General features: G+C 38.2%; 1 protein-coding gene across 1 annotated transcript; it reads left to right on the top strand.

The window, feature by feature from the left end:
* The first annotated feature begins 5,968 nt into the window (after positions 1-5,968).
* On the top strand, positions 5,969-24,725 carry LOC149015703 (pyrophosphate-energized membrane proton pump 2). The gene is made up of 15 exons (XM_089155007.1): positions 5,969-6,370; positions 7,463-7,736; positions 8,675-8,878; positions 10,605-10,756; positions 10,855-11,002; positions 11,082-11,214; positions 13,995-14,167; positions 17,893-18,013; positions 21,793-21,977; positions 22,077-22,514; positions 22,598-22,762; positions 22,858-23,013; positions 23,138-23,249; positions 23,847-24,066; positions 24,412-24,725. The coding sequence occupies exons 2-15, from the start codon at positions 7,641-7,643 to the stop codon at positions 24,509-24,511; spliced, it is 2,403 nt and encodes an 800-aa protein (XP_089011133.1). The 5' UTR covers positions 5,969-6,370; positions 7,463-7,640; the 3' UTR covers positions 24,512-24,725.
* Positions 24,726-27,358: the final 2,633 nt, after the last annotated feature.

The raw sequence follows: 27,358 nt of genomic DNA, 5'->3' as shown, positions 1-27,358 counted from the left end.
AACCTAAGTATGTCATCTAATAGTTGAGGAAAGCGCCAAAGGGCACCATAAGAAAGTGTCTTATACCACCTCCGCTAGTGTCCAATGACAAAAACGCCAAAGGCCATTCCCCAATCCACAACCACACTTAGGCAATCACAACACATCATGATTCCATAAATATCACAATAAAGTCCAACTCACAATCCCATCATTCACATTCAATACAAGTATGTAAATTACATCATGATTAGCTTAGTGTAATTACAAAAGTACAACAATATAAACAAGGTTATAAAACAATGGCTAACACATGCATACAAGTTCTACAATATAAGGAATGTAATAATGTCAATTGTGAGTGAACATACTCACCTTATATTTGATTTGTAATATTTGAGAAAGAGATTAAAGGGCAAGTCCAAAATCACCAAGACAATCGTAAACAAACATGTATAACACATAAGGAACAAACCTTAATGATCGGAGATGAAACAGAGACAAAATAGGGAAAAGTTGCTGTCAGGCACTCCTTTGGTCGCTTGGGGCGACCAAAGCTGATGTGTACAGACAATAACTTCCAAAATTGGTTGAAAACTCTTTGTTCGACATTGGAACACTCCTAAATTAATAGAAAAAAATTATAAAATAACATACTAAGACTATTTATGAAGATCTAAACATCAATCAAGGTCATTGGAATAGAAATCCAATAAATCACATAATAGGCTTGATCCAAGGATTCTCATGGAAAGACTAGAACGAATGGGAATTCCTTCTAGAAATAAGAAAACAATAGATCATGCTTAGAAAACAACCTAGGAATAGATCTAACATAGATTAGAATAAAACAACGCAAGTAAGAATAGATAATGGTCATCTGCTAGGTTAAGCACCAAAATCACATTGTATTGTCTACGGAAAGAATAGAGTGAATGGGGATTCACTCTAAGACTATGAGATCGGAGATTCGGTCATTACAGTAGTGTAAGACCTTCCTCACAATCAAAATAAAGATTAGAAATAGTAGAGAGAATAGATCGATAGAGAATAGAATCGAATACTAACCTTGCAGAAGAAGATTCAATGGAATAACTTTGCTTGCATGCGTGGAATCAATCTTGGGCTTGAGGAGGAATCTCTAGGGTTCTTTTCACGTTCTCCAATAGCTAGGAGGCAATGTGGTACGAATTAGATCAAAGTTTGAATATACAGTGCTCCAAAAACCAAAATTTCCCCAAAATAGATAATTATATCCCTGGCAGCTTTGGTCGCTTGTCTTGGTCGCCTAGGGCGACCAAAACAAACGACCAAGGCAGTGCCTTAGGTCAAATTGCTGAATTTTGGTTCCCGGAAGACAATCCAACACTTGGGTCCTCTTCCAACTTAAGAAAGGGTCTTACCTGGTTGTGTAGGACCTTTCGAAGGTGTGCCAACACTGTACTCAAGGTCCATTTCCCAAGTCCATCATCATTCAAGTTACATCTTCTCTCAAAGTCATTCAAGGTTTCCATAATGGGATATTCACTATCAATCTCCATTGGTTCTAGGTTAGGGCCAATAGGTTCAACTGAGAGGGTCCACAACTGTCTTCTACCATGACTTCAGGTCTTCGTACCTACAACATAGATTTTCGGTTTAGGGTTTGTGAGGGATTTCACATAAAGAGATATAGATAGTAAAGCAATGAAATAAACATCCACCCAACATGAACCCAAGGCGTGCATGTCCTAAATAGCCTTCTAGAACATGCTAGAATATCATAATCATAAATTCGAAAGCAATTGAGCAATAACAATAGTAAATCCTCAATCTAGCAAATAGTCCCCACACCTATACAATGCTCCAAAACCTTGAATTTAAATCCAAACTTTAAGACAAAAATATCCACAATCTTCGAAGAACTCCTATTAACATTAAGTTGGAAATAAAACTACCCAAAATAGGACTTAGTTGCTTGATAGCAAGCAAGGCAGTTCTTTGCTTGGGGATTGGGCAGTTTTTTGGCAATCGACCGCCCCAATTGTTGAATAACAACCTAGTCTGAAACTCACATTTGATCCAGAAGCATTATGGGGCTTTGGGCTATTCTCAAGCATGAGTTCTAACTCCAAGGCATGTCCCCACACCCAAAAATCAAATTAAACACCAACCACAACCTAAATCTACAAATCCATTTCAATCTTGAAGAAGATTAGCCTAATTTGAAAATTTTAGCAATTGGGGGAGGCAAATCTCTCATCCCTCTTGCTAGATCTACTCAGAGATGATTAAGAACATGAGTTCTCCAACCATATCTGAATTTTCCACATTTAGCTTTCAATCACAGAATCAATCCCTCCTAAAAATTAATTAGAATTGATTAGGATTGAAGGGAGAGCAAGAACTTAACTTCAAGACTAAATATCAGATTGAGATCCAAGCTTTTCACCACAACAATGTTTTCTTCTCTCAAAACTTGCTTTGACTGTATGTGGAACACTTGGCAGCCTAATGAGGGAATAGCCATGAAATTAGGGTCCAAACCTTTAAAGATGGACTAAGGGGTAATTCAACCCTGTTGAAACTATCCAACCAATCAAGTCCCCTAGGTGGTTGATTGCTAACTGAATACCTAGTACCAATTGCCCCCTGTTGTCATAGAACAAAAGGACTGGATGGCTCGGGGTGGTTCCAAACAAGAGAGGAAACCTTTGGAGACCACCAACACTCTTACCTGGACATAGGTGTCATCCAATCTCAGCTTCTGCAAACTAGCAATCCATCTTCTCATTCCATGCACATGTGATTCCTTCCTTTTATCAACCTCTGACACTATGGGAGAATTTTGATCTCCACCATCCATATCCACGGTTCAACATTCCAATTCCATGGTCTCTAGCTAGATGGATCACAACTTCCTAGCACTAGGTCTACGGGCCCTCGAGCCTACAATTAGGGTTTCAGGTTACGATCCTTCGGGATACAAAGACGCCCCCCCCCCTCCCAAGTAAAGTATAGATAGGAGCAGGCCTGTTAGAGGTTTTAGTTGGGTCAGTCCTTTTTGTGCTTGGCTATTCTCTTGAATAGTCCTTACATCTGGATTTCCTTTCTTTTCTCCTCTCATTAGGGGTTGTCCTCTAGGTTGGTTTGCCTTACCTAGTGAGATGACCTTCTAAAATTAAGTTTTTGATTTTAATATTTAGGATTTTGCAATCATCTATGTGATGCCTATAATCCTTGTCAAATTTGCAATAGCTCGTCATGTCTTAGTCTTTGGACTTAGTGTGTATCTTATCTTGCTTGGCCCATTCAAGAGTCCTTGATCACATATCTAATACAGAATTTCCAACCTCTTTATGGTGAGGGGTGTATAGTTGTCATCATCGGGTGACTTATTTGTCCAATTTGTTCTCCCTTACCATTAGCTATTTCTTCCTTAGGTACATGTTCCTTTGCCTTGTTTTTCACTCCCTTGTTAACTTTTCGTCACAGTTCCTCCTTTGGCTCCATCTATTCTTGCTTCAACAACGTTGGCCACTATTACAAACTGGTGTTATCCTTTTAAAAGTTCGGCAAGGGTCTTTGGTCGATTCAACATCGGTGACTCGAATAAGTTTTTCATTGGTGATGGCATTATATAGGGCAATGTTGCGACACTTTCATCTAAATCTTTGTGTCAACAGAAACTTGGTTGAATCTTATCAGGAACTATCAATTGATTCATTTTGGCCTTGCTACATAGGAAGGAGGTTGTTTTCAATCTTCTACCTAAGGATTTCACTTTGGATCCGCGGAGAAAGCCTTCCCCTACTGATTGAAATTTCAATAGATCCCTTCTTCAGCCTCGTAAACCATGTGTTGGATAGACCCTTCAAAGAGGTTGGAAAAGCTCAGCATTGAACAATGTCACCTACCCCAGCTAAGGTCATGATTGAAGTGAAGTGGTTAATATGCTAGAACGAATCAATTATTTTATTCATATAAGGAAAAGGTGAGAAATGTGAACCCAGTAGGGAGTGGTGTCGGCATAATCTCTACTAAAAACATTGTTAGTTCAACACAAGATAAATGTCTTCAATGAACTGATCGTCCAGCTTTTTTAGATGCTCGTCAACTCCATCAAGCCTCTGGTTGAGCTGAGCATCCTCCCTGGAGCTTTGTTTCTTAGGAACATGAGTTCCTTCTCAGGGGTCGGCAAGTGAGTATCTATTCGGGTCTTAGTCCTTTACTTTGACCTCATCCTACTAGTTGCACGAGTCCCCTACATTTCATCCTAGTTGAGGCGGCAGATCAGCTGTTCTTCGAGGCTGGGTCTGCTAACCATCAAACCCTTCCAACGGAGTGAATTAACCATGACCGGCTTGGAACACGTGACTAACTCTTGAGATCACAGGACCTATGGGGTCATCGTGCTTCTTCATCGTGCTTTGGAGACCTTGCCAACCTGAAGCTTCATGGCTCAATCATGAGCCATCTCGACATTCTCCATGTAATGGACTCTAGCTAGGCTTTGTTAATTCCTTCAGGAGGCTCTTGATGAGGCTCCCCTACAACCTCGATCCTATTCACTAAGCTCCAGAGCAGTGCATACGTATCGAGCAGTTGTCACTCCATGTTCTTCAACCGATTTTCCATAGTTGGGTGTCCTAGTGGGCCCAACACCCATTCCACTATAGCTAAAGCTATAGTGAAAGCTGCATGGAAAAGGGGCTCTGCTATCATCGGCTGCTTGTGGTCTTGAGTTATCCCTTGAATGTCAACTTCCTCTTGAGTAGTCCTAGTAGCGATTCACCATGATTGGAGTTCTCTGACAAGTGGAATTTCCCTCGAGTGGGAAGCTGATGGAACTCCAACATTTCCCACAAATAGCGCCAAACAATGTTGCATCCAAATTTGACACTTTGGATGAACTTGGGTAAACCTCTAAGATCTTGGTTATACCTGGTTAAAAAGCAACAATGTGTGTGTGGGCTAGCCTCTGGGATTAGGAAGCCACATTAGGCGATCAATTCAATAGATAAATGCAATACCTTCCTTAGCTAATGGGGATTATAGTCTTTGAATTGAGAAGCTGTAGAGGGAAGAAGATGAATTTACTAGATTTGGAGTGAATAATAGTTACCTCCATTTAAGGGGTTGATGATTTATATAAATTAATTTGTCTTAATCTCGAAAGTTGGATCTCAATCAAGCACATAAGAGTCCATTTTCGAGGTGGCTATGATTTTTATTCAGTTTCCCAATTGCACATGTTCTTCCCGTCTTGAATTTTTCCATCTTCTATGCTTACTAGATCTTTTTGGGTTACCATCATGGCCACTTCTTTCATGCAAACATTACTTCGTTTTTCATGTGTCATCCTCAAGATTAACTGCCGTACTTTGTTGTGGTGAAGTACTTTCTTAAGGTTCCCTTATGATCGGATCTACCCATATGCTTCCCCTTTGCACCCCGAGTCCTTCGCCGGGGGGAGAGAGGAGGAGGAACTTTGGTCAGAATGAAAAACAAGTGTCTTGGTTGGCTCAAACTAGCATGCTGAATGGATTAGGGTAAATCAAATATTATCAGATTGATAACTTGACTAGGCTCGACAAACATTGGCCTAGCTCAACCAATTGATACTCCTAAAATTGGAGGTGCACTGTGTTTTCAATGAAAATAGAGGAGCTCATGTAAAAAGTCACGAAAGTGAAGAGGACTTGCGTAAAAAAGTCTTCGTTTTTTTTGGGGGTGGGGAGTGGGGTTTGGGGTAAACGTTTTTTCTGTTTTGGATAAAGATTTTTTTGTCGGGTTTAAATCGTATTTTCCCACTTCTCCGGCTGCGCTAATCACGGAAAATTCAAAATGACTGCTCGAATTGAGCCTTCCTCACTTATTACCGAAAAAAAGAAAAGAAAAAAAAAGTTTTTCCACGCCTGTGAAAGTTTCCATAGTTGGCCAAAAACAAACGAAAGCTTCCATAGTTAACCATATAAGCGTACAATAGCACACACAAAAATCACTTAGCAAAACAAGCAAATTTTCCAAATCATTATTTTCTGTTCAATATTTTCCAAATCTCTCATTTAAGTTGCTTTAAACCTACTTTTTATCTACCACCCCCACCCAAAAAAAAAAAAATTTTTCTAACATAACGTTCTGTGGGCGCATTACACGTTGCGCGGACGTTAGACTCGTTTCTCCGTCTTCGCTAGCCTTAACTCGATTAAGAAACGCATTTCCCAGTCGAGATTCCCTGATTCGGTGAGAGACTCGAGAGATCGTTGGGAAAAAAATCAAATAACTTCTGCTATTATTCGCTCTTCTTTCACTCCTTCTGATTTGTACAAAAATTTGAAACCCTTCGGAGCTTCAATTAGTGATTTGGTTGTTACAGGAGAAGAAGACCTGCGTTTACATTGATTGAATGGTAAGAACTCCAAGACAATTGCTGAATCTTCGTAAGTTTTAAGTTCAGTTTCTGAACTCTCTCTTTCTTATCGAAATCGTTGTGAGATCTAATTTTGTGGATGTCGGTAGAGGAGGATGGATATTCATGTGCATAATTTAACTGCGTAGCGAATTGTGTGGTTAGTTGTCGCTTTTCTCATGAATGTGAGTTATTTTGGCATTTCTGGTCAAGAAAATCTTGAGGTTTTCTCGTCGATTTCGAGTTTTTTGTTTTTTTTTTAGGGGGGAGGGGGTTGGGGGTTAATTAATGATTTTGTCAAGCTCCGTGTCTGTACGTGATTTTGGATAGTGTGTTGATCGATTTACTTATGAATCTGTGTCAATTTATATGTTTTTATTATATGTTTTTCCTGTATGTATGATCATTTTAGTTTTTCTGGTCAGTGGAGTTACTAGTTTTGGTATCTTCCCTGGGCATTTCAGAACCCAATTTCGTTAATGTAGAGTGAAAATGTCGCTTCGATGTAGAACTGAATGCATGTTAATATGGATATATTCAGCTTGAATTACGTGTCCATGTCAGTTCTAGATTAAATGCTTTCTTGCGTTGTAAGGAAGAAGTAGAGACTTGTCTTAGTTGAAAATTGAGTAATGAATGTGAGTATTGTCTGCATTTTCAGACTAAATCCAAAACTTGTGTTGTTCTTCTGTTGTTTCTATGTAGTTCTGTTTGTTCTGTAGCTGAAGAGATATTTATTCTGTATAATTTCATTCCTGTTGTCATTTTAAAATGTAGAGCATGGAGTTGGTCTCAAAGCCATAGTTGTGGTTGATAGTGGAAGACAACTGAAGCTTCTGTGTTGGTTGCTTTAGTTTTGAGCTTTCAGCTTGGTTGCTGTGATGTGATGCACTGCAACACTGGGAAAACAATTTTGTGCGTAGATTAAAAAGGACAAAAGAAAACTTTTGGGAGTGTTTTTTTCTCCCTCTGGGGGGGGGGGGTGGTTCATTTCATTTGTCTTTCTGCCAGAACTTATAGTTTGTACTTCATGTGGGAAGGAATTTTAGATTTTATGAAAATTCAGATGTTTGCCATTGTATGTTCCACCAGGAAAGCTTCTTTTTATCGAGTCTGAAGCGACATATACTAGCATGAGGTTAGATTCTGCATTTCATTGCCTGCTGTAAGATTATTCAAAATTCAGCGACCAGGTGGGGGCGACTTGCCCCAGAGTAGCGAGTACAGCTCTTTTCCAGTAGCCCGGAAGATTAACCCGTCCCATGCAATTATGATGGATGTTGATGTGGAGGATGGGAATCTGGGTCCTTATCAGGATAGGCCCAGGACCTTCCCAACAATGCGTAGTAAACCTTATACACCATTGGTAAATTTCTAGCCCTTTTTTTTATTTATTCTTTTTCCCTCATTCTGAGAACAGAGTTTATTCTTGTATGTCTTTAATATTTGCTATTTATCTCATACATCTTTGCCTACATTTCTAATAAGCTTCATGTTAATTTAAGAACATATTTTGCCTTTTTGTCTTGGTAGGTGTTCAAGAATTCTCTCAATAGAAATGATAAATGTACACAGCTGATTCAGTGACAATTGATGAAAGAAATTACTGAATTTTAGAGTTTGCTGAAATATTTTGCATAACCTTAGCATAAATCTGATTACCTGAAGATGTGAGGGTGTTATGCAAGTTACTTTTTTACCAATCGATTAAATTTTCTGCCAATGGAGGGTTTATTTATATATAATGCTTGACTTCCTTTACTCTCCTCTTCTAGTTCCTCAGGCCATGCTTCTAGACCATCAGAATAACAAAGTTATGTAATAGAGTAATGGTGGAGCAAACCCCAATTCTATTGTGGATGCTATCATCTTGAAATGGAACATACATGATGAGAGGGAATTACATAACCAACAAGTTGAATTTCATGAATTTGGGAAAAATATTAAAAGAAAAGAAAAGCTGTTAAAAATGGAATTAGAGGAGGGTCACAGACAAAGTATCTGTTTGTATGTCATGCTATCAACCATGAGCTATTTTGAAGAAATATATTTATATGCTATGCTGTGGATGGTAGACAAAATGGCACAAAACCATTTAACCAAGAAAATCTCAAGGCTGCATGGATAGTTAGTTAAAAAAAGTGAATTATCTCATGACATTGAATATGATTCTTGCTGCTTCTAGATGGAGAGCAAATAGTAGGCTGCTGCATGTGGAAATTTTATCATGAAAATTTTGACATACTGAGGGGTTTTTATGTTGACTAAAATCATTTATGGTTGTCTACTATATGCTTCATGCAGATTCTCCGGATTCTGATGGGACTGAATGTCCGTGTACTTATTATACTTTTTCTCCTCTGCTTTGGAGCTATCTTCTATGTTGGAGCAAGTACTTCTCCAATCATTGTGTTTGTCTTTTCTATCTGCATCATCAGCTTACTTTTTGCCATTTATCTCACTAAATGGGTTCTCTCAAAGGATGAGGGTCCTCCTGAGATGGTTCAGGTACGTCTTATTTGTGGAAAATTTGGCATGTGCACCTTTGGAATTACTGTTTCTAATTAATCAATTAATTAACTAATTAATTAGTTTTTGTGTAGCTTTCTTGTCCCTCTATATCTAGTTGATTACTTCTACCTCCTTGTTTTAAAGTGATTGAAGGTCCCAAGGACTTAGCATGGTTACTGATAATTACTATTGACTTTAACTAGGGAAAAGGGTTGGAAGAAAATTATGGAAGCTTTTTTGTTTAATCTACTTGGTGCTACATGAATTGTATTTAGCTTCTCCATTCTGTGTAGCATATCTTCTTCTAAAATATTTGTTCCACTATTATAATCATCATAGTATCAATGTTCTTCTTATTCATTTTTTTGCCCCTTTTAGTTGTTTTGTCAGATAGCCAATCCTAATTCATGACTAGGGACGAAATATTTGATGGTGAATGGTAATGATGAACAATGATGAGCGGATTAGGGCTTCAGGTCATCCTAGAGAGGATTGCTGTGATACCATGTGAAGATTTGGAATAATGGCCCGTGTCTATCCGTTCACAGCCTCTATTTATTTATAATAATGAGGAATATTCTAGGATAAGTACAGGGACAGATATATCCTTGATACAAAAATGCCCTTTGAACCCATATTAGAATAGCAACAGACATTAGCTACCAATGGAGCTGAGGTGTGGCAATTTCTGCGGGTGGTTTTCAAATTTTGACATATTCTTTGGTTTTGTTGCCTGGTTTCACAAATTGAAATTGAATACTTTGCTGCACACATGGTCAGTTATTTTTATTGGTACTATCGTGGCTATTGAAATTCAAGTAGAAGTATTTTGGTTTTGCCCACGATTGATATTCTTGCTGAAATTGAAATTTGATCGTTCCCTTGTTCCTTCTGCCAGCGTTGGTCTTAGTTTGTTTTTTATTGAGTATTTGTGAGTTTTTATACATTGAAATTGTGTTATATGAGATGTTTCTATATTACTAGTCTGAGTCAGCTAAGCCTTGTCCTTAACTAAATTTGGCCATTTGTAGAAGTATTGATTCACCTTGACAGTAATTGAAAATTTTCCCCAAACCATCCATGTTTTTGTCACCTCTTCTCCCCAGTCGCATATTCCTAGTCTACCCCTTGTTTGTCTATTTCCTTAATTTTAGTAGATTCTATCAGCTTTCCACCTTTATTAACTGTTTCTTTAATGAAAGAGATAGTTACTAAACTGTCCATGTGGTTGACAAGTTTTTGGTATTTGGCATAATAGTTCTGCTATAAAGGTGTTTAATTACATGTTTTGATTACCGGTGGATGCTGATGAATCTCTACACTTTCTGGTCTTGAATACTTCTCTTTCTGATTAAGTAGTTTATATTTGAGTGTGTCTGAATGACACCTCTATAGGAGCTTCACAGCTTCTTCTGATTCTCCTTGTTCTATTCCCAATTTTCTTTAAGGTTTCTTTGTCATACACATTTTTTGGGTATAAATGTCAAAAGACACTACTGCAGTGGTTGAAAATAATTAATACAAAATGTATAACTTTGACATCTTGAGAGTGTCAGTAAGAAATGTCTATGTTTTAACCTGATATCAGGTAGCTCTGAGTCTCTTTTGGAAATTCTTCTGAATTATCATATGAAGATGATTAAAACGGGTTTGAAAACTAAATACATGGTTTCTGTTTGAAAATTTATGTGCACCTGACTTCAGCGTCCTGTACCCTTTCTAGATATCAGATGCCATACGTGATGGAGCAGAAGGCTATTTCAGGACTCAGTATGGGACCATCTCCAAGATGGCAGTGTTGCTAGCACTCGTGATTTTTGGAATTTATTTATTTCGCAGTATGACACCTCAACAAGAAGCATCTGGCATTGGGAGGTGCTTTCTGATGTTCTCTCTGCTTAAGTTTATTCACAGTTAAATATATATTATTATTTTCCTGGTAAGTAACTGATGTTACTAGCATTTTGTTGCAGGTCCACGTCTGCTTGTATTACAGTTGCTTCTTTCCTTCTTGGGGCTTTATGTTCAGGTATTGCTGGGTATGTTGGTATGTGGGTGTCAGTTCGTGCAAATGTACGAGTTGCTAGTGCTGCAAGACGTTCTGCAAGGGAGGCATTGCAGGTTTTTACTATGTATGGTTAAGATTTCCTTAATTGAAAAATCCTTCCGAATCCTCTCTGATGGAAGATATTATATGTAGGTTGCTGTTCGTGCTGGTGGTTTCTCTGCCATTATTGTTGTTGGTATGGCTGTCATAGGTGTGGCAATTCTCTATGCCACATTCTATGTATGGTTGGGGGTGGATTCACCAGGTTCATTGAAGGTCACTGATTGTAAGTGTTCAAATTTAATTTTTTATCTCTTCATTACTTATCATATGCTGCAGTTTTGTTTTGTTTTTCAATTCCTTTCCTTCACTTGTCGAAAATAGATGAGCTCATTGAAAACATGTGGTTACTTGGGTTTGTTCCTCTGTACATTGTTTTTTGTAACATAAAGACACAACTCACCCTTATCCTAACTAAACAGACTCGGCTAGGTGGATTCTTGCCCCACTATTGGCACTATCTTGGGGTCATACTTGATACTAGGCCTAAGCTATACATATGTATCCTTGCCACTTCTTCTATGGTCATTTTGGGTCTTCCCCTTACTCTTTTAGTTTTTTGAATTTAAGTCAAATCACTCCTCCATGTTGGAGTATCCAACGGGCTCCTTTGGATATTGCTTGCCACCTTAAGTGGCCTTCTTGTAGCATATCATGTATTGATCCTAAATCAGCTTTGATGTTGTCGTTCCTTTATTGCTCATCTTTTTTCATTCATCTGGATTACACCAATCACAAAACACTTTGGTTTTGCTTCTCAAGTTTCTCCATCCTTCTTAAATTCTTTATGGAACTTCATCCTCTTTATGACCACCTCTGTTTATGATCGAACCTAGATACAACTAAATAATCACTTTGCAGAGTCTCTTGTTGATCACTGTCCATCACTTTATTATCCATCCAGTGTAGCCAAAGTTGCACACCTTATGCTTCTTCATCTTCATTCAACTTATCTTAAATCCATAATTCAGATTTGGAGTGATTTCCTACTTTTATTTATCCACAAAAACAATATCATCAGAAAAAGGCATTCACCAAAATACATCATCTTGAATCTATCTAGTTAAATAATCCATGATAACTAAAAAGGACTTCAAGCTGATCCTTGGTATAAACCCAGTTGTAACTGGAAATTCACCACCTTGACTTCTCACAGTTCTGCCTTGTCATTGCATCCTCTGAATATTTCATTATGTCAATATTTACTTAAAACACTTCTTTTCGTTACTACATGCCAAATAACCTTCTAGGGGCTTTTTCTAAAGGTTTTTGTAGGTCAACAAAATCCACATTTGTCGTGCAATCTCTGTGTAGTTAAGAGTGTCCAAACAGCTTTATCGATGTAATGGCCTAATTTATGAGCTCATAAAGTGGGGGTAAAGGTAATTCTTGTATGGGGGATTAGTAATTAAATTCAGTGTTCTTAGTTAGATTATCTATTTTGTTTTTATTTACCCTATTGGGTCCTTTAGAGTGATTAGGAGTCCTGCTATGAGTCAACTTAGGAATTTAGAAGGTATATATAAATCTTTAATGCGTCCTCCATAAATATGTAATGCATCCTCCATCAATATGGAAGATTTGCTTAATTAATATGACTTTTTTAGTGCCATTGAGAAATGCATTCGGGATTGATATCCTAATTTTGATCTCTTCTCTTTCCTCCCAAGAACTTCTTTTATCATTCAAGCTGCTCTTGAAGAAGATGTCCAACAACAGTTAGTTGTATTATCCCCAACCCCAATTCTACTTTCTTTATTCCTTTGATTTCCCAACCTTATTTACCCCCTTTCCGAGTCTTCATTTCCCCTTAAACCTATATTTGGTCCAAATTAACCATTAGAATCCATAGCAACACCATTCCATCAAGTATGACTGTCATTTCAGTTTTTAACCCTTCAGATCAATTTTTGATTGCCTTTGGCTTTGAGTCAAAAAATTAAATTTTTTTTATAGGAGTTGACGTTTGGGGGATCAAAAGGATTGACCGTTGAATCAATTTTCTGGATTCACCACATCATCCATTTAACCTTCGGTGTGACAAAATCCTGATAATCCAGTTAACAACCCTTTTTCTATTGTTTAATTGAAACTGAATTTTGGTAGATTCTTATTTCTGTCACTTGTTTTACGTGGAGCAGGCACTGAAAAACATCTTTGCATTGGATGGTTAGGTGCATTCATGATCCCACCTTCCCACATGGGTTGAACATCCTCCGCATACCCACATTACCACACCTTAAGTATAATATTCTCTAAAAATGAGAGCGAAGTGCAGTTGCTTTTACGAAGAGGAGTTGATGCTAGATTTGGCCTGAAAAAGGCAGCCTAACTATAGCTCAACTAACTTGATTTCCAGAGAGTTAATGTAATATATACTTGTATGGATGTGTTACTTGACACTGGACAGCCACTTTTGGGTGAATGATTATGTTGTGCTGTGGCAACCTTTTGGTTGCGGGTTCAAAAGTTGGAAACAACTTTTCCTGTGAAGCGTGAAATAGTGTTATGTACATTTGGCAATCTGGACTCTGCAATTGCCAGAGCCTTCTTCATTGGGACACTTCTTTTTATTGGGATGGATTTAGGTATAGGTTCTCGGGTTGTTTTGACTTTTGATAAAGGAAGCCACTATCGTGGGGGATGGTCTCAACTCCCAATTGACCATATCATTTCATATGAAGGGAAATTTACAAAAGAAAGTGGAGAGCATGTACTTGTAAATACCACAGTAATTGTGGTAGCAAGAGAATGTCCTGTGCTAAAGGATTTCTCATGGCTAACACTTAAGTCAGCTTATATAGCTATGGAGTGTGCTGTAAAATGCAGATTCTTATGTGGTTTTATTTATATTTAATTTTTGTATTGTCTCCCCTATGTTTCATGTTGGGTTTACTTCACATGAATATTTGGGTATGCAAAGTCTTACAATTTCCTAACCAGTTGTTTTTTGGTGATTTGTTGCTTTCCTCTTCTTCTTCTTCTTCTTCTTTTTTTCTTTCTCAGTGCCTCTTCTCCTGGTGGGCTATGGCTTTGGAGCATCATTTGTTGCCCTCTTTGCTCAGTTGGGAGGAGGAATTTATACGAAAGCAGCTGATGTTGGAGCTGATCTTGTTGGAAAAGTTGAGCAGGGGATACCTGAAGATGATCCTCGAAATCCTGCTGTCATTGCAGATCTGGTACTTTTCTGTTGTATGGTTGAATCTTATTTTCTGACAGATCTTTTACCAAGCTTTAGCTATACATCATTGTTGCCCTTACTTAAACAATTGAGGATTAGCTGTTGTAACATGGGATCAGAGAGGGAGGTCAAGTGTTTGATCCCTGGGAAGTGCAAAAGAGTTCTCTGACACTTTCTTTCTTGTGAGTTTGTGCCTCGTCCAGGGCCAGTGTATACTGGCGTAACTGGCCTGCATGTGTGAACAGGTGTTGATATATAACATTATCGCCCTTAAAATCTTCAGCTATTAGGATATGAGTTGTACACTTTTCTTGGTATGAGTTTTGTTTCTGTAGGTGATTCTTGATAAGGACTTGGTAAAATAAAAGAGTATTCTTGGAAAGAAGAGGTTTTCTCTTCTCCCCCCCCCCCCCTTTTTTGGGGGGGGGGGGGGGGGTTTGAACTAAACAAATTAATTAGCTGCAAAAAGATTAGAATATAAGGAGATTTCAGATGATCCAAACAAAGGATCAACTGAGTTAGTGAGAAAAAAGAAACTTATAATATGATTGAACTGGCCTGTCTACTACAGATCAAGTCTCTTCTTGCCAATGATTATATGCTTTCTAGCATTGTACTGTTTGATTGGTCCCCAGAACCAAGAACATGACTGCTGTTTACAATATATGAACGTTGAACTCCTCCGCGTCATGATCTTTCCTCTGATTAGTCTAATGTAGGTGCAAGTGAGAGGGGGATGTTCATCAAGGGGATCAATTCCTAGAATTTTTTGTTAGATTTTCTCAAAATTGTGATCTATGTTGGACTTGGGGATACGTTAACTATTTAGTGCATATTGGTTTGTTCAAACTTTTAGATCCATAATACCCCCAAATGTTAGGGTGTAGTGACATTGCTAATCAGCTCCATCTACGCAATTTGGACTATTGTTGGAGTACTTCAAGAGTTGGAAGCCACCAGTTAAAGGCTGGAATTGAAGACCAGAATCTTCCAACATCAAGTTTGTCGCTTTTACTGCTTCTGCCATCCAACTAACCATGCTGCTGTTCTGTGGCTTGGCTTCCCTGTTGTAGATTACAGAGCTGTGCATCTCCATCCTCCATCAAACACTGCAGTTGTTCATTCCCTCCACTTGATTCATACTTACACTTCACTCCTGTGGTTGAATTTCTCCATATCACTCAGCTTCCTATCTTTATTCCCTCTTCATATCTAAACTTCCATCCGTCAAAACCTCATCTAACTTGCAGAAGTTCTTTATCACTACAAGAACATCAGTCAATCCAAACGAGGACATTCCACAGGCTCATTTGACCTATGGAACCATAATCGTAGATTTGGGAGCTGCTACCATATCTGATGCACCACAACGAGATATTGGTTGTTGTACAGTAATGTGAATGGTAACCTCAGCGATTATTCTTTGTATTTGGTGGGCGCCAAGTCTAGTTTGCTAGGAGATAAATTAGGAGATGCTACTTTGCATCGGAGTCTTAAAGATAACGTAGGATTTATTTATTTATTTATTGGGATAATTATAATTATGTTTTATGTCATCAGATTTTTAATTTGGGTAGGATATGTAGGATCAGTTTTAGTTTGTTTTAAAATTGCTACGAGTCCTAGTAGGATCAGTTTTATTTAGTTCTAAATTGTCAAGAGTGCTACTATAGTTGTTTTCTTATTGAAGTATGTCTTTTTTATTATTTAAACACTTACTAATCAGCTTATTGAGGATGAAATAGAAAGGATGAATTAAAGCTTGAGCTTTGTGGGTGCATGTGTACCCCTGATGTGAACCAGATTCTAGGGTTTAGTTGTTGGAATATTGTTGTAGAATCAAGCTCACTTCAAGATCCTCTTTCCTTAGAATCAGCAGTCTTTTGGGACTGAAATTACCTCTGGTGAAGGGGCTTTGCATAGATTTAGGGTCTGCAAGTCTTAAGCTAGGGTTAGGGTAGATTCAGCGAGGCATTGGGGTCAAGGATTATATGTTTAAGGGTTTGAAACCTTGCTGCAATTGTAATTTTAGAGTTGAATTTTATCACTTAGGGTTTTGGAAGTTTAGGGTTTTTACAAGAATTAGGGTCTCTAGAGTTTTGGGAATTTAGGAGATACCGGGGGGGGGGGGAGAAAGGTTAGTTTAATATTTTTGGTTAAATATAATGATCTAAGATGATAATTAGGATCCTAAGGATACATAACACATCCCATGGGAGATGTGTAATGAATTCTTTGAGATGGAAGCTTGGGTTTTGTAGGTGTTAGAATGGGTTGAAACTTGGAGAGAATGTAGGTAATGATAATATAGGGATGTGATCCTCCCAACTTTGGCAGGGGTTTGGATGGTGAATTAAAAGATTTTAAGCTTCTTGTTTTTAGGGTCTTGGGAAAGTACAAAAATGCAAGAAAATAATTATATCTTGAAATCAGACATTTAGAATGGGGTCAAATTGGGATCTAATTCTGTAGGGGTGGGGGGATGAGGTTCATAAAGTTTGGGACAGATTTAGCGGTTAGATTGGTGAAGATCTGACATTGAAAATAAAAAAGTCCAAAAATTCAAGAAAATAAAAATTCACCATAGATTGGTCTCTAGACACCATAGATTGGTCTCTAGAAAGGATGAATGAAATCTAGACACCATAGATTGGTCTCTAGAAAAGTCCAAAAATTCAAGAAAATAAAAAAAGAAGGATACGATGAATGGGGGGAAGAAGAGGGAAGGCTAGGAACGGGGTTGGTGATGCAGTTTTTACTTGTAGGGGAAGGGAGTAGATCTTCAGCAAACTCAGTCTCACAAACCAGCTGCAAGTTAGCCTCCAAGGGAGCCCACGGCTGTACTGCTCTTCCATCAATTCTTAGCTTTATTCAATAATTCCACTCTGATTTGGTACAACCTGGAGTGGCTTATTTATATCCTAAATGAAGGAAAACATAAAAGGACTCAAATTTTAAAAGAAAACAAACTAGGACTCTAACTTGCAAACCAATTTTAAATAAGACTCATACTTGACTAAATACTCTAATTGAAACAAGGATTCTATCATATGTTGCTCTAGAAGGATCCAGGTTGGAATCCAAGAGTAGATATGAAACCCCTAAGAAACAAACTAAAACTAGGGGATTCCTTCACAACTTAGGAATCCATCTCCAACTAGGACTCTTTAATAACTTGCAAAAATAAAGACTAAAATTTAAAATAGATCTAGGGTCCTACTAACATACTGGACCCAATCCTAACTTGGACTCCATGAATTTTACCAAAAAATGACCAAAATACCCTTGGTATGATAGGGGCTGTAGGGTTTGCGTAAGTGACCGTAGGCTCTATGCTACAATTGTGATCCACAAGGCCCTCACCTAGGATCTCAAAAATAACATTGTTAGAAATAAAGTTAGTCAGCAAGCTACTTGGTGTTGAATCTAAGAGAAGTGAACTTCCTACATGATTATTTTAGATGGTTCATTGCATCCATTGTTTGATGGTCCTATATTAATGTCTTTGTATGGGTTCAACTTGGTAACCTCAGAAATGGAATTCCAAGTTAATTGAGCACATCAGCTTCAAATTTTATATGTGAGAATATTTTTGGTGAGAAAAGGGATTTGTGCACATGTTATGCAGAACTATTTACCTTATTAGACCAATGCTTTTGAAAAGAAAAACTCTACTCAAGGAAAAAGTATTTTAACTGGATATGATTTCCTTTAATGTTGAAGGTAGGAGACAATGTGGGCGATTGTGCTGCTCGTGGTGCTGATCTTTTTGAAAGTATTGCAGCGGAAATAATCAGTGCCATGATTCTAGGTGGAACAATGGCTCAGCGCTGCAAAATTGAAGGCAAGTGTCTCATATTTGATTTCCGTATAGAATCATATTGGTTGACTGTGGAAATACTTCACTGTTCAATATCCTAGGTTACATTCATATTGTTTATCAATTTCTTGAATTAGTGCAGGATTTCATGTTACAGGTCAGTATTTTTGTATTATAGAATGATCTGGTCAAATTAACATCTTCGTCTAGAGGTTAAGACTTAGAAAGCTCATTACTCTTGTTTATTCTGGTAAGAAAGGAGTGTGTAGGGATTTCTTTTGTACTTTTGGTATTGTAGCAGCAAATAAGAATGTAACCATTCTTAAAATGAGAAGGAGAAAGGGGAGAGGCCATCCTATGAAATTATGGGAGAGAGTAATTGAAACCCGTTTGAGACACTTAACCAAAAATGCGGAGAACCAGTTTGGGTTTATGCCGGGAAGATTTACAACGTAAGCTATTTACTTAATTAGGAAACTTATGGAAATGTATAGAGAGTGTAGGAAAGACCTTCATATGGTATTTATTGACCTAGAAAAATCTATGATAGAGTTCCTAGAGTGTTAATTTGGCAATTACTAGAGAAAAGAAGTGTTGCAAGTAAATATGTAGACATAGTTAAGGATAATTATGATAGTTTAGTGACAAGTGTAAGAACAGTGGGGGGACAAAGTAATGAATTCCCAATTACAGTTGGGCTACATCAAGGATCAACTTTAAGCCCATATTTATTTGCACTTGTAATGGATGAATTAACCAAAGGCATTCAAGATGAGGTCCCTTGGTGTATGCTTTTGGTTGATGATATTGTGTTAATAGATGAGACTCAAGTGAGGATTAATACCAAGTTAGCATCATGGAGAGAAACTTTGGAATCAAGAGGCTTTAAATTAAGTAGAACGAAGACAAAATATCTAGTTTATAACTGTAGTCATGATTGGGTAGACGATGAGGTGGTGAAACATGATGATAAGGAGATTCCTCAAAGTGGTTCTTTTAGGTACCTGGGTTCAATATAAAATAGGTGATATAGAGGATGATGTTTACCAAAGAATTAAAATAGGGTGGATGAATTGGAGAGGTGCATCTAGGGTCTTGTGTGATCGACGTGTTCCATTAAAACTTAAAGAAAAATTCTATAGGACTGTCGTTCGACCAGCTATGATGTATAGTGCAGAGTGTTGGGCTGTTAAAAAGAATCATCTAGATAAACTCAGTGCAGCAGAAATGAGGATGCTAAGATGGATGAGTGGCAAAACTAGGAATGATAATATAAGGAATGATCATATTAGAGTTGGTATGGGAGTTGCTCCCATAAGTGATAAGCTTTGGGAAAGTCGTTTGAGGTGGCACAACCATGTTCAACGGAGACCTATAAATGCCCTTGTATGGAGAAGTGATATAATCCAGATTGAAGGAACTAGAAGAGCTAGGGGTAGACCTAAGATAACTTTAAAAGAGGTAAGAAATGATATGCATAGCTTAGGCCTTGTATCTAACATGGCCTCAAACATAACTGATTAGAAGGCAAGAATCCATGTAGCCAACCCCATTTAGTTGGGACAAGGCTTATTATTGTTGTTGTTGTTGTTGAGAATTCTATAGATTGATTGCACTCAGTAATCTTTTATCATGGTGAATGGCCGGTACTTAGAATAACTGAAACTCAATCCTTAGTAGGAATCCTCTGAAGACCTGATCACAAGTTTAGGAACTATAAATGAACCTAAACAACCAACAACTTAGACATACCTTTACTACATATCATATTAAGGGAAAACCCCATACCATGGTTAACAGCTAGCATATAACACTACTGTGGGGTTATCTGGTTACTACCATTGTGGGACATACCCGAAGACTCCCCTGCAAGTTGGGGAATGTAAATCACTCATGTCCAGATTGAATCAATCCTTTCAGAATGCAGGACTTAAGAGAGGGTTGGTAACACATCACTCAGTTGATTTGCAGAAAACAAAGATGGAGTATTGATCAACTTCTTCATAACTGCACTTCTTGCAAGTTTTTGTAAACTGCAATGTTTTTGGTACTTCCGTGAAACACTGGAATATTCACAACATAGATAGCTGCTTGACTGTTCACAGAAGATTAGATGTTTAGTAATTGGAAAGCCCAAGCTTTTGAAGTGATGGCTTTAATCACATGGACGCAGCTATAGTTCGAGCCATAGCCTTATACTCAGCCTTCAACATTGGATCTAGCTACAGTCGTTGCCTCTTGCTCCCCCATGTGACAAGATTGTCTCCATCATTGCCAGCCCATTCTGCATTAGGATATCCAAACAAATCAAATATATTCATGACATTGATAAATAAGTCCCTTATTTTGACTTGGTGCCTCCCACTAGGTTTTAGGAAGTGAAATAATATGACTAGTAATGCTAACAGTAAAAGATATGTTAGGTCTAGTAACTGTATGATAATTGAATTTCCAAGGTGATATCCTTCATTGGTGCTTGTCATGAAGTTCCTTATATTATTTGTTCCTAAATTTTTGATGCAGATCCAACCCCAAAACAGTCCCCCCCCCCTCAAAAAAAAAAAAAAAAAAAAAAGAAAGAAAGAAAGAAAGAAAAGAAAAGAAAAGAAGAGAAAAAGGATTAGGCCAGAGTTGGGCCATATAGGTATTGGGCCGCCATTGGATGGGTTTCCTTTGTAGTTGGCCAAGTAAATGGACCTAAAACATGGCTACATGAGTTGAATACAGAAATTATGTTATACTTTGTTTTTGTCTAGTCCTTATTAGATATAATGCATATTATTTAATTTAGTTTTGTTTTTGTCTGGTCCTTATTAGATATGAGGCATATTATTTAATTAGTCCTTATTATAGTTGATGCATGTTATTTAATCAGTCCTTATTGAGGCTAATGCATGTTTTTTAATTAGTCTTTATTTGAGTTGATGGAGAATCCTTGTAAGGGTTGAACTGTAAAACCCATGTCCAATAAGAACTTCTAATGCCAGTTCAGGTCAGTTAGAGTTAGTTTCTAATTCAGTTTAGTAGTTAAGAGTCATTTAGGACTTCCAGTTTTATTAGGATTTCATTATTTTTAAGGCTAAAAAAGCCAACCATCACATATTATTATTTACTAGTCTTATGATTAATAAAATTCAGCTATTCAGCTCTGCCTGTGTTTTGGTCCATTGAGTACGTTCCAGCTTTAGTCAGGAATTTCCAAAGTGTATTGTTAAGGTCAGCGTTGCTCTCTCTGTGCTTCCCCCCACCCACAAGCCAAAAAAATAAAAAAAAATATTGGAGAAGAGATTAGTAGAAAAATAATGAAAAATTTAATACAAGAATTTTCATGTCATATGGTTGGGAAAATTTCTAGCAAACAGCCTAAGGATAAAAAACTGCTTCGGGATGAGGTGCATTTTTGAAGGAATTCTGGTGCTTCTGCTTCTAGGGATTCTTAGAAGCCAGCTAATGGATCAAAAAGGGTGTACACAATCATATTGTATCACTTGGAATCTAAACCATTATAAACTCGAGAAGCACTTCCACCTCCTAGAGACTGTGCTTACATTTTCTCCCAGTGGACCCCTGTAGCCACTCAAAGCTGGCTTACATATAAGAAGCAGAAGCTTGCTAAAGTTGCCCAATTTCACTTAGTTCTTTGGTTCCTTGGATGTTTTAGGTTGTTGGAGTCCTGGAGAGCATTAATTTTGATTTTGTAATTTGAAAATTTTGTATCATGATCCATTCAATAGAGTTTTACCTTTGTTGTCTGTTTCCCTTTTATCTGAGTTCATGAATGATAATGTTTTCCTTTCCTGCAGATGCGTCTGGCTTTATTTTGTTTCCTCTTGTAGTTCACTCTTTTGATCTGGTTGTATCCTCAATTGGGATACTTTCAGTCAGAAGCACTCGTGATTCTGGAGTGAAGCTTATTGAGGATCCAATGGCAATTCTTCAGAAAGGATATTCTGTCACAATATTTTTTGCTGTGCTAACATTTGGGGCGGTAATGCATCATTTGTGGAATATGTGTGTGTGAGTGTGTCATTTATATTATTATACATTCTAAATTTGTTCTAATATATTTCCTTCTAATATGTTACAGTCTACTCGTTGGATGCTTTATACTGAACAAGCACCTTCTGCATGGTTCAACTTTGCCTTATGTGGATTGGTTGGAATAATGACTGCATATGCTTTTGTCTGGATCACCAAGTATTATACCGACTACAAGCATGAGCCCGTACGGGCTTTAGCGCTTTCAAGTTCAACAGGACATGGGACTAACATAATTGCAGGCATTAGCTTGGGTTTGGAATCAACTGCTCTTCCAGTTCTTGTTATAAGTGTAGCTATTGTCTCAGCTTACTGGTTAGGTCAAACATCCGGATTGATTGATGAAACTGGAAATCCCACTGGTGGTCTTTTTGGGACTGCTGTAGCAACCATGGGGATGCTCAGCACTGCTGCTTATGTTCTCACCATGGATATGTTTGGGCCTATAGCTGATAACGCAGGTGGAATTGTAGAAATGAGTCAGCAGGTATGTCTCAGTTGTCCTGAAAAAGAATGAATTTTGTACTTCTCTCTGAATTTCTGTTGTTGATCATCCTGAACATCTTACAGCCTGAAAGTGTTCGGGAGATCACTGATCTTCTTGATGCTGTTGGTAACACCACGAAAGCTACTACCAAAGGATTTGCCATTGGATCTGCAGCACTTGCATCTTTCCTTCTTTTCAGTGCTTACATGGATGAAGTAGCTGCATTTGCTCAAATTCCTTTTCGAGAGGTTGGATACTTTTGTAATCCAGTATTAACATATGCCTCTAGTTGCTAATACCATTCCATATCTTTCTTATTTCTTCAGTGATGATTGATCTACAGGTTGACATTGCAATTCCAGAAGTTTTTGTCGGTGGCTTATTGGGCTCCATGCTTATTTTCTTGTTTAGTGCATGGGCTTGTTCAGCCGTTGGTCGGACTGCTCAAGAAGTTGTTAACGAAGTCAGAAGACAATTTATTGAGCGCCCAGGTATAATGGTGGGTACTTCCTCCCCTTCAAATATTGCTCTGTATGGTTCTGTATAGTGTCATGAGAACTAGGGTGATTTATATGCCTAATCATCTGGTCTCTCTTAAAATTGATATCACATTTATTTCTCAGGAATACAAGGAGAAACCAGATTATAGTCGTTGTGTTGCCATTGTGGCATCTGCATCTCTGCGGGAGATGATAAAGCCTGGTGCTTTGGCAATTGTATCGCCCATTGCGGTTGGTGAGTCTGCTGTAGTCTTCTTGTTCGTTTGGCTTATTGTGCATGATTGCCCGTATAGTGATTATTGTTATTTTTTTAGATGAATAATTGCTATTGTTATTTCTACGGAAGTTATGCTGGTGGTGGGCTTATTTTTTGTTATTTTAGTTTCCAAATCCTTCGCAATACCACCACCAAACACAAACTCCCTTTCCCCCCACCCTCCGGCCCAAAACCCCCCACACTAAAAAAATGTGAAGTTGGCATTTGGTCCTGGTCAGTACTACAATCATAGCTAACTGACCTTGCAATCTGAACTACATCATGGTGATGAAGAATGATGACACCATAGTGGAAGAGTGAAAAATATGACAGTGATTCCAATCCAAGTTTGAGAAAGCTTTTGAACCTTCAATTTGCAAATATTGCCAAATCATCATGTGGAAGACTTTTACTGCTTATTATGGCGTGTTTTTGTAAGCTGATCTCAGTGGCTTCTTTCATTGCTTCTATGAGTAGCTTCCTTTATTTGGACTAATGAAACTATTAGGTTATTTACTGAATTTTAGGCTCCCAGTATGGTCAATTTTAGTTATAGTTTGTGTGCTTGTCTTTCAGGTTTTCTTTTCAGGATATTAGGGCACGCCACAGGACAACCCTTACTAGGAGCCAAAGTGGTAGCTTCAATGTTGATGTTTGCTACCGTATCTGGTATCCTTATGGCTCTCTTCCTGAATACAGCTGGTGGTGCCTGGGATAATGCTAAGAAGTTCATAGAGACTGGTGCTTTGGGTGGCAAAGGGAGTGATTGCCACAAGGCTGCAATTACTGGTGATACGTAAGTAGTCATTGCTAGAACTGTTTAATTTATTTTTCAAAAAGTTGAGGGTTTTTTGTTTTTGTTATTTGTTTATTTAAATAAAATATCAGTTAGTCACTGCAAATTGTAGTTTATGTTTTTTAAAAGAAGATTTCAATTTTTCTTCACTCAAAGAATTAGTAGCTATTACTGCAACTAGTTTATTCCTTTTCATTTGTAGGATCATTTATTTTGAAATGAAAATTTGTTTTTCTGGGGGTTGGGTGGGTGTGTAGGGTGATAACAGCTTCTTAGTTCCATATATATTGTTCTCTGCATTTTAGAGATACTGACTTTTCGTTTTTCTCTTTTGCACTTCTCCAGTGTGGGAGATCCATTTAAGGATACAGCTGGGCCTTCGCTTCACGTCTTAATCAAGATGCTTTCTACAATAACATTAGTCATGGCACCTATCTTTCTGTAAAGAGTATTGTTATAGTTTGTGCTTCTTGCCCACCAACACCCATGCTTTCTGTCTGCATTTTTGATATTCTAGTGATCCATTGAGTGGTTGGGTATATGATTCTATAGATAGATTGATGGCACCTTTAATCATCTAACCTGCATCTCCCCCTTTTTGGTTCTCTGAATTGTTCTCTCCCTTTATTTGAATAAAAATGTGGTTAGCTTTAAAGATATGGATCTGGAACCCCTCAGTAGAAAATATATATGGTGCATATTCTTTTGTAGTGTCCGTCTAATTAACCATTCCAGTATGTGATCCGTGCACCATACAACAAGGTAGCTTTTCAAGCTTCTTTTATTGTCATTTATCAAGTGGTTGGCATGTTTGGGTTTGTGTGAACTGTCCCATATTTGGATTGGGGAATATTACATATACCACTAGGAAGAGTCTTAACTGTTGACCTCTTTATTAATCGGTGTTGGTTATTGTCAAGTTTTCAGCAGGCATAAATAAAGAAGGCAGATCTTTTAATTCTTGTGCACGTTGTAGCCACTTCAAAAGGATATAGATTCAAGAAGTGCTTAAGTGGTAGGATGGGCTAAGAAGAAGATGCAATAGTGCACTTCAGTCCATTTTCTCACGCAATAGATACAGTTTATTTGTTGTCACTAGGGTGCCTCTATCTATCTTTCACTATTTCTAAGATGATTAACTGATACAACAGCACTAGATTTTTTGGCACATCCCAGAGTAGTGTGTTTTGGATTGTGGTATTTATCTAGAACAAGTAACCAGTGTGCGCACCGGACTTCTGGGTAATTATGACGTTTGCTATTGCCTTTGCCTGATTGTGTAGCTACATGCGTCATAAGGTTGCAACAGAGCCGGGCTTTTGAGTCCCAAGTTCAGCCTTATATATTTTAAATTCAAGCTCATTCTTGCCCCAACCTTAATATAGGGTAAAGGATTATTGTCCCTGACCTTAAGCCCTACAGGGCTAAGTCAAGCCCATTCCTGCCCTGGTTGGTCTTGTTTGTGGCCTTGATTGACCCTGTTTTTAGCCCTGATTAGCCCTATCCCTATCCCTAGCCCTAACCTTGATTGACCTTATATTTGGCCCTATTTGCGGCCCTAATTGGCCCTATCTCTAGCCATAGCCCTAGCCTTGATTGACCTTATATTTGGCCCTATTTGTGGCCCTAATTGGCCCTATCTCTAGCCATAGCCCTAGCCTTGATTGACCTTATATTTGGCCCTATTTGCGGCCTTGATTGGCCCTATCTCTAGCCATTGCCTTGATTGACTCTATACTTGGTTCTGACCTTGATTGACCCTATCATTGTCTCTGATCATAATTCATTGAGATCAAACATCAGGGACAAAATGAAGGTTAGGATTAGGGCAAGAATCAAGGCAAAAAGTCAGAGGCCGGTCGGGACAGGCCCGACGGGTCAAAGGGTAATCCTAAGCCCGCCCTTGGCCATAACATGCCCTTATTGTTAAAATCTTGAGCCCAAGCTCTATTCAGCTCATGGCAGGTCAGGGTTGTCAGGGCCAAACTTGCATTGCATCAAGGGACTAAAGAGAATACCAGTCGACACTAGTATTATTTCGTTAAGGTTTGTAAAGTGAGTTTGCTTGTCCATGTATTTTTTTTTTTTGGGTAACCGCTTGTCCATGTATCTAAGTGCTCCACTTTGATCAAATAATAATTTTTTGTTACACCCTTATCCTTTTAATCACTAAGATGTATGAATCTTAATTCCATGGTTTTGAAAACCTTTCTTTTCGTACAAAATTTTCTCGAAAGTCTGAACGTTGTATAGAGGGGGACAAGGTCACCACTATTGCATCCTCTCTTTTTTATTAAAAAAAAAAAGAAAAAGGAAAAAAGAAAAAAAGAAAGAAAGAAAAAGTAAGAAAAGAAAGAGTGAAAACCTCCCAGTGAGCAGCCAGCCTAAACACCAGCAAGTGGTCGGAATTATTCAGCCCACTTCTTACTCTTGGCCCATTATGCTATCGGAGAGCTCACCCACCTCCTATGTGTAATCCCCATGGAAAATGTCAACTCCAATTCCCAAGGCACCCCTGCCTACTGCTTCACTGCCGATGTTGCTGCTACTCAGTGTTCCAACATTTTGGAAAAGAAAGCTGACGAAGAACTCTTGGTGGATGATGCACCTGAAGATGTTCATGACCTCTTGCTGGAAAGATGCCTTCTAGGGTTTATAATGATGCAGGGAAAACCATTTGGAAAGCAGGCAATCGAGGAAGCCCTTCTTGCAGCATCGAACACAATATATACCCAGTGGAAGCGGTGTTTGTAGTGAATAACAGGTACAGGTACCTATTCAAATTCCAGCACCATGTAGACTTGCAAAATGTGCTTTCCGAAGGGCCGTATCATCTGGAAATCTATTGATCTTGGCTCTTGGGAGTGCTGGAACGAGAAAGGATTGTGATCGTTAGCCATTCATAATTATGGGTCCAATTTCAGGGTTTGCCTATAGATTTGCAAACATTTGACTTTGAGAAACAATTGAGCGAAAAGCCTAATGAGTCCTCCACTACCCAAGTTTTTTTTCTTCCATTCACCAGTCCATACCCTCTAAACTCTGATAGCCTAATGAGTCCTCCACTACCTCCACTCCCTGTATTGCCCAAAAACATCTCACCATCATCAGTGGTCCCCCCATCAAACCTGAGGAACCTAAGAGCAACAAAGACCGCAGTAGAGAACCAAACATCTCCCTCTGCAGAATCATAGATTGTGGTATCCTTTATTTTGGCCCATTTGCAGAATATCCCTGACTCACCCGGGGTCCTTGCCATTCATGAACACAGATAGCTTAATTCGTCAATGAG

This window comes from Hakea prostrata, chromosome 5 (assembly GCF_041222555.1).
Source record: "Hakea prostrata isolate BN-2017 chromosome 5, UWA_Hpros_2, whole genome shotgun sequence".
NCBI lineage: Eukaryota > Viridiplantae > Streptophyta > Magnoliopsida > Proteales > Proteaceae > Hakea > Hakea prostrata.
This window is presented reverse-complemented; position numbering and strand designations above follow the sequence as displayed.